The sequence below is a fragment of the Apus apus genome, chromosome 23 (genome assembly GCF_020740795.1).
Source record: "Apus apus isolate bApuApu2 chromosome 23, bApuApu2.pri.cur, whole genome shotgun sequence".
NCBI lineage: Eukaryota > Metazoa > Chordata > Aves > Apodiformes > Apodidae > Apus > Apus apus.
In genome coordinates this window covers 6,248,895-6,261,150 of record NC_067304.1, presented here as the reverse complement: position 1 = coordinate 6,261,150, position 12,256 = coordinate 6,248,895, and the positions used below count along the sequence as shown (strand labels likewise).

At 44.6% G+C, this 12,256-nt stretch overlaps 1 protein-coding gene across 1 annotated transcript; it reads right to left on the bottom strand.

Moving 5' to 3' along the window:
• Positions 1-302: 302 nt before the first annotated feature.
• CAPZA1 (capping actin protein of muscle Z-line subunit alpha 1) lies at positions 303-12,042 on the bottom strand. Its single transcript, XM_051638806.1, has 10 exons — positions 11,989-12,042; positions 6,699-6,762; positions 6,395-6,446; positions 5,544-5,607; positions 4,525-4,731; positions 4,039-4,118; positions 3,583-3,661; positions 3,028-3,099; positions 2,384-2,446; positions 303-1,829 (listed from the first exon to the last, which is right to left on the bottom strand). Exons 1-10 carry the CDS (start codon positions 12,025-12,027, stop codon positions 1,689-1,691), a joined length of 861 nt encoding a protein of 286 aa, XP_051494766.1. The 5' UTR covers positions 12,028-12,042; the 3' UTR covers positions 303-1,688.
• Positions 12,043-12,256: the final 214 nt, after the last annotated feature.

Below are 12,256 nucleotides of genomic sequence, written 5' to 3'. Positions count from 1 at the left end.
GCAGGACAATTCCACTAGCTGAGCAGACCAGGCGAGGAAGGTGGTACAGCAAGGCACAGGTCATGAGTGGAACATCCTTGTCTGTGTTTTCCCTGGTGTGATGTGTCTCATTAGGGCTGTATAACTGTTTTTCTTTTAATTTGGAAGTTCTTAGACCTCCATGTCCCTGGTCTGTGTATGAGGGTGGGAGCACAGCCTATGGATTTGCAAGCCATGCCCTCCCCTGCCTGTAGGCTGCTACCTGTAATCTGCCTTCCTCTGGAACTAACAGAATGAGACCATGAAAGAACAGACACAATGACTTTAAAAGAAAGACCAGTGTATTTCTACTAGACTATTTGATACAGAGGATGCCTGTAGGATGGTCAGTCTCAACAGCAAATACAAACATATGTTATTTAGACAAAACTTCTCACAAAGGACAGACACTTATTTTGTGGTATTACTGTGCAAAACCTGAAGTGTAATGCACAGGCAGTCCCACCTCTATCTTCCAAGCCCCTTTCTTTGTGTATTTAAAAACAGGAAGACACTAGCCAGTTAAAAAACCAGAACCTGTGAGAAGGCCCAGGGATAATCAAGTGCAAACAAAGCAAAGGGAGTTCACCAAAGGGGTTTCATTGTGCAGTGAATCCATGTTCTGAGAAAGGCACACATGTGCCCCTCCAACCTCCCTGTAAGAGAAACTGCTAGAGCTGCTATTGGTGATCTTACAGAAGAACACAGTAACCTAGAGCAAGAGTTCAGAGAGCAATGAAGAGATTAATTTCAAAATCTCCTCTAAGTTTCACAAGAAACTGGCCATGATTGAGACAAAATGGAAAGTTTTTTTCTCTCACTTTGGTGCGAGTTTATTTATTTTGTACACTATCCATCCATACACCTGTGATACAAATGCTATGAACCTGCCACAAAGCATTAAAGCACAACATACTTATTATTCTGTAGACATTTTCAATTACCATCCAGCCTACATGGATCAGCAGTGATGGGAACTTGTAGTTCTGTAAAAATGCAGATGCCTGATAACCGCACATACACGAGGAAAGGGAGAGAAAAAATGTTCACTTTTGGGGAACATGGCTCAAATCTTCAGATTAAAAAAAAAAAAAAAATTACGTCCCTGGAAGATCTGGCTGTGTAGGGATTTCTGTAAACGATTTGTACACTCATTTCATATAGTAAAACCAAAGCCTGCAGGCTTTTTGCTTTGTGGAGGTCAGTAGAGAGGATACAGGAGGACTTGCTGTCTTTTGCATTAATTACATCTTGCAGCATAAGAGCCTTGAGCTGTTGGCAGATCTGACAGACTTACTGGAGTACCTGGAGTGCTGTACATGGGTGAAGGGAATACTCTGCACCCTCAGCTGTATTTGTTATAGGGCTTTTCCAGCTAGGAAGTTTTCCAACCAGTACTATTGGTGATTGAAAACAGCTATATTTCTGAACCACTAATGTGGCTTAATAAAAATAACCTAGCAGTAAATGCAACCACAACAGGAAATTTATGTAGCAGGAAACACAAAACACAAAGACAAGCCTATTTGTTCCACAGTTCTCTGAGGCTAGAAAACCTGTTAGCTTTGAAAGCCCTAAAAAATGCTGCACTGGTTTAGAAACCATCTACTTGGCATAGGTCCACATTTGTTTTTTTGCACACAAACATTTAACCTGTTTCCTCATTCCCATTAAGCATTCTGCATCTCCTTGCCAATCTTGTAGCTGAGGATTTTGTTCCAGTCGATCTTGGTGCGGGTGACCGGGAGCTGCCGGCGCAGGGCCTTGAAGGTGGTGTCTGACATGGTCTGGTAGTTCTCACTGATTGCTGTCTGCAGGGGCAAGCAGGTCAGTCACAGCAGTGAGATCCTCTGAGAAGACACAACTCTGTGCTAAAGCCACACACCCCTCTCTGCAGGGCAAAGGCTCCCTAGGAACTCAATTACCATCACCAGCCTGGGTGTAACTACAGGGGCTTCTTTCAACTCCCCAGTGAAAGAAGTTGTGCCCCATTAGGTGTTTCCCTGGTCTCTGTGGAGGCTCCTTGCACACAGGCTGGGACCATGTAAAGAGCTCTTGCACGCATTTCCTCTGTGGTATTTTTAACTGTCACAGAGGAAAACGTTTAGATTCACCCACTCCCCTTCTGTGCTTGTTCCAGGCACCACTTGTAACCGTTCAGAATAACCATACAGCAAACTCTACTACTAATGACACACAACTCTACAACTGCTTTCTTTAAACACATAGTACTGCCCTTTTCTAAGCAATTCTTACAGTCAATACCAGACTCAGCCAGAAGCAGAATTAGGTCAATTTTCAGTGTTTCTATTAAACAGAGACTGATAGAATTCCATCACATTTATTTAATAACCACTGATCTTACCTGATACTCATTTTCTGCATTTTCTATTATCTTAATAAATTCCTTAGCTGTTTGGACATCACTCTACAAAGGGGAAAAAATACATTTTTATATGTTTAAGAACAAATTACAAAGCCACACGATAAATTTCCTCTCAAATGATAAGCTAAGTATAGATGAAGTGGGTAACATCAGCAGCTTCTGCCTCTGTTTGTAGCTGGGTTCCTTTCACCCCCTGCGATGTGAGGTTTGCACTGGCCAGAGCTGTGCTCCAAACTGAAACAGGGCTGCACCCTAGTGAGCAAAGGGAGGCAGACAGACCTTCATGGGATGGACTGGGGTTTTGTGATTTGCTCCCTCAACTCTAAGACTTATTTTCCCTTAGGACACTGCTCTTGCTGTTTGTTTCCCTTGCCTGCAGACAGAAAGCATATTCTGCCCTCTCAAGCTGAAACTCCCAAGATAAGCTTTCCAACAGAGACTGTACTTTCCAATAGTCTAACTTCAAACAATTGAGAATTTGGGTTTCCTATGGGACTCCAAATTACTGCTTCAGTGACTAGTTACCCTAAAAGTGGATAACTTCAAAGTCAAGAGAATGTAGTCACAGAAGTGTGTGCTTCAGGAGATGTTTATCATAAAAAGAGAACTTGCAGCATACTTACAGAAACCTGTACAGAGTCCTGGATATCTTTATGACTAACTAGTTGAACATTGCCATCTTCATAATAATGAACCTGGATAAAGAGAAAAAAATGCAAGTTATCCTTAACTCTCATTTTACAATCCCTAGAGCCCCAAATGCTACAACAGCACAGATGTGCCAGTCTTCTCTGCTTACGTGGAGACTAAAAGCAGGATGGATTTTCTAAAAGGTTTCATTCTTTGTCAAGACTGTTCAAGATTATGTTAATGCAGTAAACGCCTAGAGTTGAAATAAGAGCAATTATAAAAGAATTCATGGTTTAGGTTTTAGCCCTATAAAGTGAAGAAGACTTGGAGGCATATAGGGTAATGCTATATAAGGAACCACAGGGCACATTGTAGATGATATCCAAAACACTAGTTTTAAAAAATAATTTAATTGTATAGTTTAGTATAATCTTGACTTGAGAAGGGCATCTCAGCTGTATTTCAGCACCTCATTCCTAGTTGAATGCACTAGTTGTAAGAGAAGCACCATGCAGCCTCTCCTGTTACTGCCAGAAAAAGTAACTCACCTGGATCTTGAGCACTGCAGCCACTTGAGCTGTTGGTGGTGTGATGGTAAACTTCCACTCTGATCTCCAACGACCATTCCTAAAAACAATTGAAGCATGGAAACTATTTCCAAAAAGCTCTAACCACAAAAATAACCACATTAACAAGAGCAAGTTGTTTCTGCTGTTGTTTGGCTACTATTACAGTGCCCTACATGGCATTGAATTAAATTTCAGAAGCACAACTGAGGACAGCGCAGCTTCAGCACCAATGAGCTCCGGTGTGTGGTGCTCTGAGGATGTTCAGGGTCTCACTGAGCTCTGCCAATGCCCCCTCTCTGGATGGGTCACTGGGCTTTAGGGAAGTGCCAAGGAAATGGGAATCCCAAGGCTACATGCCCTTCAGACTGAAAACAGAGGATGGGTTGGTTGAGGATTTGAAAAGGAAGAAAATATATGATGTGGACATAGCCTTACCAGAAGTTTTTGGGCTGGAACTGGTGGCTCTCAATACAGGCAATAATTGTTTGCTGCCCATCTATAGATTTACCATAAACCTGTATTTAGAAAGAGAGTTAAAAAGGCCCAAGATCTGAGGAAAGCCAATCTTAATTTCTGTTCTTGGCAGCACTGTGGAGGTTTGCTGTCATGGCACCTCACTGGGAACATGCAGCACTAATTACACTGTGCAACACCTCCATGTGCACATATGTGCACATAATGCCTCCTGTTTATTAACTGCAGGTCTTGAGGTGCTTGGCAGTCATGACTATGAAAAGGAAGGTCTAATACAGCTTCACCACTGTGTGCATACCAAGATATTTGCCCCCTCTTTGGAACTTGTTACTCCAAAGCTAGCAAAAATGCTTGTGAGGATGGAGAATCCACCCAGCACAAAGTCCCCTTGAGGCACTGACTGGCATGGAGCAAGGAACTCCCAGTGAAACAAGATGGATACTCAACAGTGCAGAAGCCATTGGGGTAATGATCTTTCACATAAGCTCTCAGTGCAGTGTCACAGGCATCTCTCCATTGTTTTAAAGCTGATTCTGTGTCCTCAGGCTGTGGGTCACTTGCTTCTTTCCTTAAATGATCAAACTTAAAAGAAACCTTGTTTCTTGGGTCTAAAAATCTGCCATTTCCCAGATCACCATGTTCTGTGATTAAGACCTGTAAAAGAAGTGGAAATGAAGATACACTTACGTTGCTGTGAATGTGCTGTTTTTCATTTTCTCCTGACTATGTGAGTTAATATCAATGTTTCAGTAGATTTCTTCATAAAGCTAGACTACCACATAAAGAAACCAGGATTTTCAGTAAAAATTTCAACTAGCTGCAGAGAGGCTGAGCACTGTAACTTTGTGTCAAAGCTATTTCTGTGGACAGCTCTCCTAACAATATCTGCCTCCCATGAACATATCTGGGACACCAGAAAAGCTAGGTCAGTGCTCAGCTCAGAACAGATGGTCAGGCCAGCCTCGTCTTCTGTAGCACTTGATGCTGCTTCTCAAAAAAGTGTTGCTGGCATAGACTGGATAGTATTAGATTGTTAAAATCGATGATACAGTATGTTTTAGGGTAACTGGGAATGGATTAAAAATGCAGAAAATTAAAAAAGCCTGAAACTATGAAGAATTTAGGACCAACTGTCAGTAGGAGCTGCAAGCAGGAATGCAAGTGACTGTTAAATAAACAGTCATCTTTAATCATTCATGCTCTAAGCAGAATTCCAGTGCCTTCAGCCAGGGGCTTTACTTGAGGAACAATGAATCAGAGTTATTAGGTAGTGTCAAACAAGACTTCTAAGAGAACATTTAACCTCTGCTTCTGTAAGAACAAAAGTTGGGCAATACAATGGTGTGAGGGGGAAGGAGGAGAGGGGATAACTTGTGAGTAGAATGCAACTAGTCAGCTTCTCAATGGAACCAGGTGTGTTGGTTTTGCACAGAGGAGCAGCACACACCTGTAAACTCTTTGCTCACCTGGTCGTCGTAGCCTTCTATCTTCACCGGGGTGAACTGGTCCATGTTGTACTGCGCGAAGGCGCTGCCGGGGCAGAGGGACAGCGCGTCAGCGGCACGTGCTGAGCCTTCTAGTTCAGAGCATTTCAACTTACTTGGGCAAACAGCACAGACAAGCACTCTAAAGGATTTTTCAATACCTTTTATTGATGGTAGCTCTAAAAAAAACAGGTCTAAAGCCAGGCTTATTTAGTGATGATCAGGAAAGTACAGAGTTCAAAAGTAGAACAACAGGCAGCCTGGGGAAACACGAGCAAGCCAAGGCAAAGCAGGAACACCCTAACTACAACTGAGACAGCACCAGGATAAACAAATGAGTAGTCTAATATTTACTATCATTTTCTTATGTAAAGACCTGCTGACACATCACCTAGCTTGAAGGGAAATCTTGGCATCAAAAAGCTCATATGCATAACCTCTAAGCACCTTCTGATGAGCCTGTGCAAGTAAACAAGGTATTTTGAAAGCTATTTTTTGAGGGCAGTTCTTTTTCTAAGCTTGGGCTAAGATTACTCAGTATTTCAGGCTTCACTTGCTTTACAAATTGTGCCTCAACAAGACCAGACAATGCTGCTGCTGTGTTACATTTTCTGGCAGGGAGCCTTCCTGGCAGTTTCATATGGCCTCTACAGCACAAATTCTAATGTAGGGCTTTTTAAAAGAATCATCCATGCTCCTCATCATGTGTTTTTTTGGGGATAAGGAATTACAGAAGAATATTGCTCTCAATGCAACAAATTACTTTTTTTGTTACAGAATGATGTGTGTAAGAAAACACCTGCTTTGAGTGTGTTTAAAATATTGGTACTTACTGTGCTGCTCCTTCCCTGAGAAGATTGTCATTGTTGAGCAATAACCGGACATCTGGAGGAGAGTTCAGGGAGGTTATTGCAATTCTTGATCTAATGTTTCTCTTTCTGCATTTCAATGTCAAGTGTACAAATGCAAATATTATAATGAGTAAATAATTTCATTAAGCATGTGTAGTCACAGAAAGACAGCATGCTTTTCCCTCACCACTTCTTAACCTTAAAAGCAGTATCTTGTGGTCTTAGGACTCTTATAATAGATTAAATGTAAAGAAACACCACAGACCATTTTTCCTTATTTACTTACCATTGAATACTTCATTAAATTCTCCAGGGGGTGCATGAGTGATGAATTTTGCAGCTATACGCACCTATAATGAAGCAGAAAAGTAATTAAGGACAAAAGAGAATTTACTGAGTTCATACATACTGCAATCTACAGTGAAGCAGCAAAACCAAACGATAATGACAGGAAATGCCAGATCTGGGGAGAAATTGAGGCACACGTTGTCAAAATGGAAATAGTCAATCTCAGATTTTTTCAATGCATCCATTCAGATGAATCCCAGGAAGAAGAGCAAACTTCACTTGGGCACCTGCAGAAATGTGAACTGTTCAACCTGCACAGCACTAACCTGTTTACAGAATGACTGCCGGCCAGCTGCTGCTCTTGGTGGCACTCCTAAAGCACATTTTTTTCCTGATCCTTCCTTGTAATCAGAAACCTGAACACCAAGGTGTGTAAAGGGTAAGAAACCACTGCAGTGAAGGTGACCCTGTGACTGGAGGGTGACCCAGAGCACAGCCACAGAGCTAAGGAGTGTCTGACAAACTGCAGGACATGGAGATTCCCTGGGATGCAGCCTGTTTGTTGTGAAGACTGGCTGAAGGAGCTGCCACTGCTGCACAGTACCAGCGTGTGAAGGATGAGGCTCATCCCTCTAGAAATGGAGCAGTACATCAATTATATCACCTGCCATGGGGCTGCCTCTGGAGTTAATTATGCCTCATGGGGCTTGAAAAGCCACCGATGTGCTTGGAGTGCAGAACAGGTCTGGAGACTCAAGGCAAAAAGCTGGGAAGTGACAGAAATGGGGAGGAGATGGGAAGTGCCAAAATGAACCCGAGAAGTCAGAGCCTTGAAAATGACCGACCCAAATTTCAGCAGGTGATTTTCACCCCCAGCCTTGATCTTCTAATGCTGGCCGTGTCACTTCTAACCCTGAGCAGCAGACACTCCTCTGAGCTGGTCCCTGCTGTGTTACTCTTTACCTTAAAGTAATACTTTATTGGAAGCTGCATTGCAGTCCAGACATGAAGTGTCACAGCAGGGGGAGAACCAGAGGATGTAGCACTGTAAGTGAGACAGTAAATAACTGAAAGGGCCAAGTGTGAGGAAAACACCTGACTGTCTGCAAACTTGGAGGCTGGAAAAGCCCATTCTCTTCTGAAAAGTAATAAAACTGCATTCTGAAATCCCATGTATGTGCCTTGTGGTGTTAGAATTCAGGCGGTCTAGGTATTGATTCTGTTGGAACCAGTCAGAGTTTATGGTTTTCATAATCAAATCTTTTATGGTTTTTACAGGACCAAAGGGAATAGAATAATCTTGGAAGACTTGAAACAGGACACATCACAAAATAAAACCTGTGCTTTGGAACAATAAAACCATCGTATTTCTCCATAGTCATCTGACAAAGCTGAGCAATAAGCCTTTCTTGCTCAACCAGATGTTTATTGAGGGTGACTGCAGAACACTGCTCATTACAACTCTGACTTTTTCTACTTTTCATTTTGAGCAGTAAAACAAAGGAGTGTGTAAATCCAACTACTTCAGCTGAATTGTTGCCAGAGCTGGAATTAACTTGCTTCTCTCAATAGCCTTTCTTGTTTTAATTAGGGAGTGTTGTTTTTGTTTGTTGCATAATGATTTCAAGCAAGCCATGAAAGGAACTGAACACCTCTCCAAACAAAGGGTATGCTGCCTTATTCCAGCAGGATCAAGTAACAACTCTGCCTTAACTGGACTGAGCTTCAGATAAAAATAGATCATTTTCCAAATTAGCATCTATTTAAAAAAACCCATAACATTATTTAATAATTATGCAATATAAATGAAAAAAAACCCATACAGTCTGTAACTTGTGTAATTGATACACTGGAGAATGTCAAAGCTTTTTCTCCTAATTTTCTGCTTTTTACACAAGGTTGGTAAGCACACAGCCATCCTAAAAATGTAGCTCTGTCTAAATTTTCATTATACAAAGAGCTGTCATTAGGACACGCTGCTGCCATAATATTGTTTGGTTTCACTGTCACTCCACAGATTCCCTTTTATAAGGTGCTTCATCATATGAAAAATAAGGCCCCTAAAAATTCATAAAATTTAGTATCTTATAAATTTATGCAACAATGTTGTGGCTATAAAATTGTTCTACACATGGAACCCTCATAAAAGAGACTACTGGTTTAACAGGTTGACTTCTACATCAGTGGATTCTGATAAGCAAATCCTTGTGGAAAAAGCTGGAATATCTCAGGAGAGATGTTTATGGTCTTTCATAAACTCTTCCACTTGGAAGGATGAACAAAATTAAATCAACACAGAAAGGACTCTGCATTTCAATTGTTATCACAAAACCAGCCATAAACAAGTGCTGCAAGTGAAGAGTGTTCACTTCAGGAAGCATCTCCAGCTCTGTCTCTCAGGGAGCAATAAAATACAAACAAAGTCAACTACTGAAACTGGGAGTGGCCTGCAGGAAACAGGCTGTAGAGCCCAATGTCAAACATTTCAGTGGATGTTGGTTTTCAGAGGGTATCTGTTTGAGTGCTGTAAGCAAAGGGGCAGGAGGCAGGTTTGCAGAAGCAGCTCCTGCAGGCTGACCCACTTCCTGTCCACTGGGCCATTTCAGGTGGTGCTGCAGCTCCAGCAGAGCTTCCTGCTCTGAAATAGTGAAGTGTCTGGGGAGGCTGCTCAACCAGCAGCTGAAGCAGGCAGACAGCAGCAGAGAGAAGGTAAGTTGACAACAGGGTTTGTTGCAGGAGGCCTTAAGCTGAAGTGAACCCCTTAGCTTACCTACAACATGCCTATAGAGAATAAAGTGAGGCTTGACGGGGTGGAATGAATAAATTTTCTTGCTCTATTCTTTTTTAAAAGCACTGGGAAACTCGGAGATAAAAAAGGAAATGTAAGTTCCAGACCTATCTGAATGGTTAGAACACGGACACTATAGTAAATCTTTGCATGTTTCTTTTTCAGATCCTCACCTAAGGATCCTGCTCTGCTTGGGTGGCCATGGAGCTACAATAAACTGAAACTAGGTTGCCTGAGGAGGCCACGAGGTAGCACAGGCTCCGATTTAAGTGAAATCCCATCTGCTCTGTCAAATAAAGACTTGGGCACAGGAAGTTCTGAAGAGCCTCTTCTGGAAGGACAAGTCTTCCCCACAAGTGCTTTGACAGAACTGCAGATTTTGGGTGAACACAGCAGGAGGAAGGAAAACATCCAGTGACCCCAGGTTCTTGCAACACTGACTCTAATTCCCAGATGAAACATCTGCCCGAGGTGCAGTTGGTGAGCAGGGGCCTCAGCTCTACCTCCAGCTCCTTAGGGACCTGCTGGAGCACCACGGGCTATTTGCTTCACCTCCTTCATTCTCAAACCTGTCCCACCATAATGAGCAACATGATAATGCTTCACTTTTGCTTTAATTTTCACATCAAATATAACTATGTGATTTCAATTTCAGCAGCTCAAGCAAAATTTAGCCAAATGGGATCAGGTTAAATATAAATATTTTCTACACCATTAGATAGATTTCAGCCATGTGCTGAAGACCATACGAATTCTGCACTGGAATACTTATTTTAAGCAATGCTCATGTCATCTAAACCATTAACTAAAAGAGGAATTGATTCTTTAAAACTTCATCTGCTTGTTTCACCATGACTGTTGCTGTAACAAAGCTGAAATTGACAGTAAAGGGAAAAATGAAAGCAGGCTCCAGACTTGTGGGTCACTGAAGCCTTAATGTTCCACTCCAGAACATTATGGAAAAAAGCAAAAAATGACATGTAATACTTTCATAATGTAAGGAAGAGTAATGGTGGGTTTTTAACTACTGTCTGTAGTGTTGCCTGGCAGAAAAGGTGACTTCTTCACTTGTTAAATGATAAGAAGACTGCTTGGAAGACTAACTTTCCCCACATTGCTATGCAAGATGCTGATGGTACCAAGCTGTGTGGTGTGGTGGACACCCAAGAGGGAAGGGATCCATCCAGATGGACCTTGACAGGCTGGAGAGGTGAGCTAGTGCCAACCTCATGAAGTTCAACAAGGCCAAGTGCAGGGTCCTGCACCTGGGTCAGGACAACCCCAGGCACACATCCAGGCTCGGGGGAGAATGGCTGGAGAGCAGCCCTGAGGAGAAGAACTAGGGGGTGGGAGGAGATGAGAAGCTGGACATGAGCTGCCAGTGAGTGCTGGAGCCCAGAGGGGCAGTTGTGTCCTGGGCTGCATCACAAGAAGTGTGGCCAGCAGGGCCAGGGAGGGGATTCTGCCCCTCTGGTCTGCTGTGGTCAGACTGCACCTGGAATACTGTGTACAGTTCTGGGGCCCTCAGCACAAGAAAGGTATAGAGCTGTTGGAGAGGGTCCAGAGAAGGGCCACCAAGATGATGAAAGGCCTGGAGCAGCTCTGCTGTGAAGAGAGGCTGAGAGAATTGGGGCTGTTCAGCCTGGAGAAGAGAAGGCTCTGAGGAGACCTTACGAGCACCTTCCAGTGCCTGAAGGGGCTCCAGGAAAGCTGGGGAGGGGCTTTTCATCACAGAACATAGTGACAGGACAAGGGGTAATGGTTTTAAACTGAGAGAGGGGAGATTTAGGTTGGATATTAGGAAGAAATTCTTCACTCTACGGGTGGTGAGGAACTGGAATGGGCTGCCCAGGGAGGCTGTTGATGCCCCATCCCTGGAGGTTTTTAAGGCCAGGTTGGATGAGGTTTTGTGCAACCTGGTCTAGTGGCTCCCTGCTCATGGCAGGGGGGCTGGAACTTGATGATCTTTAAGGTCCCTTCCAACTTTTATGATTCTAAGAGGAATGATCTGCTCATTTCTCCCTCTCCTAAAAGAAATATTGCTCTATTTGCTTCTGCTTAGTCCCTCCCACCCAACATAATCTGTAGGATCTACATCAAAGTTGCTGCCAGCAGCTGGGGCAAGCAGAAACCGTGAAGAAAGGCTCTGAAGGTGTTTTTGGAACTGAGGAGGTTGTACAGCACCTTTTAGAGACCCTGCGAACTCTGCTGACCTGGGAAAAGGAAGAGGCCTCAGCTGCGCCCAGCCAATCAGGAAACCGAACCGCCAAGGGCCGAGCTGATAAGGAGCCGCTGATCGCCAGACGGGCGGGTCGTCGCTGCCCAGGTAAGAGGCTCCGCTGGTCGCCGCGGCCCGCCCGCCCCGAGGCACCGGGAAGCCGGGCCGCAGGCGCACTCGCCGGCCCCCGGGGAGCCTCCCTGACCCCCTCCCGCCTGCTGCCCGGCCGCGGGTTGTGCGGGCCCCCCCCGGCCCTCCCCGGCCCCCCCCGGCCCTCCCTACCTTCTCCTCATCCGACACCCGCTCCTCGAAGTCCGCCATGTTGGCAGCCCTGGGCCCGGCCCCGCGCGGAGCATGACGGGAGCGGCGGGCGCGGCGCCGTCGGACGGGGCCGGAAGCGCGGGGGGGCGCCATGTTGGCTGAGGGCAGAGGCCGCGCGGCGGCCATGGCAGGTGTGGGCGGGCGCCGCGGGCCGGGCCGGGCGGGCGGTCCCGGGAGCCCCGAGAGCCCGCGGGGCCGCGGCGTGCGGGGCAGCGCGAGTCCCGCCGGC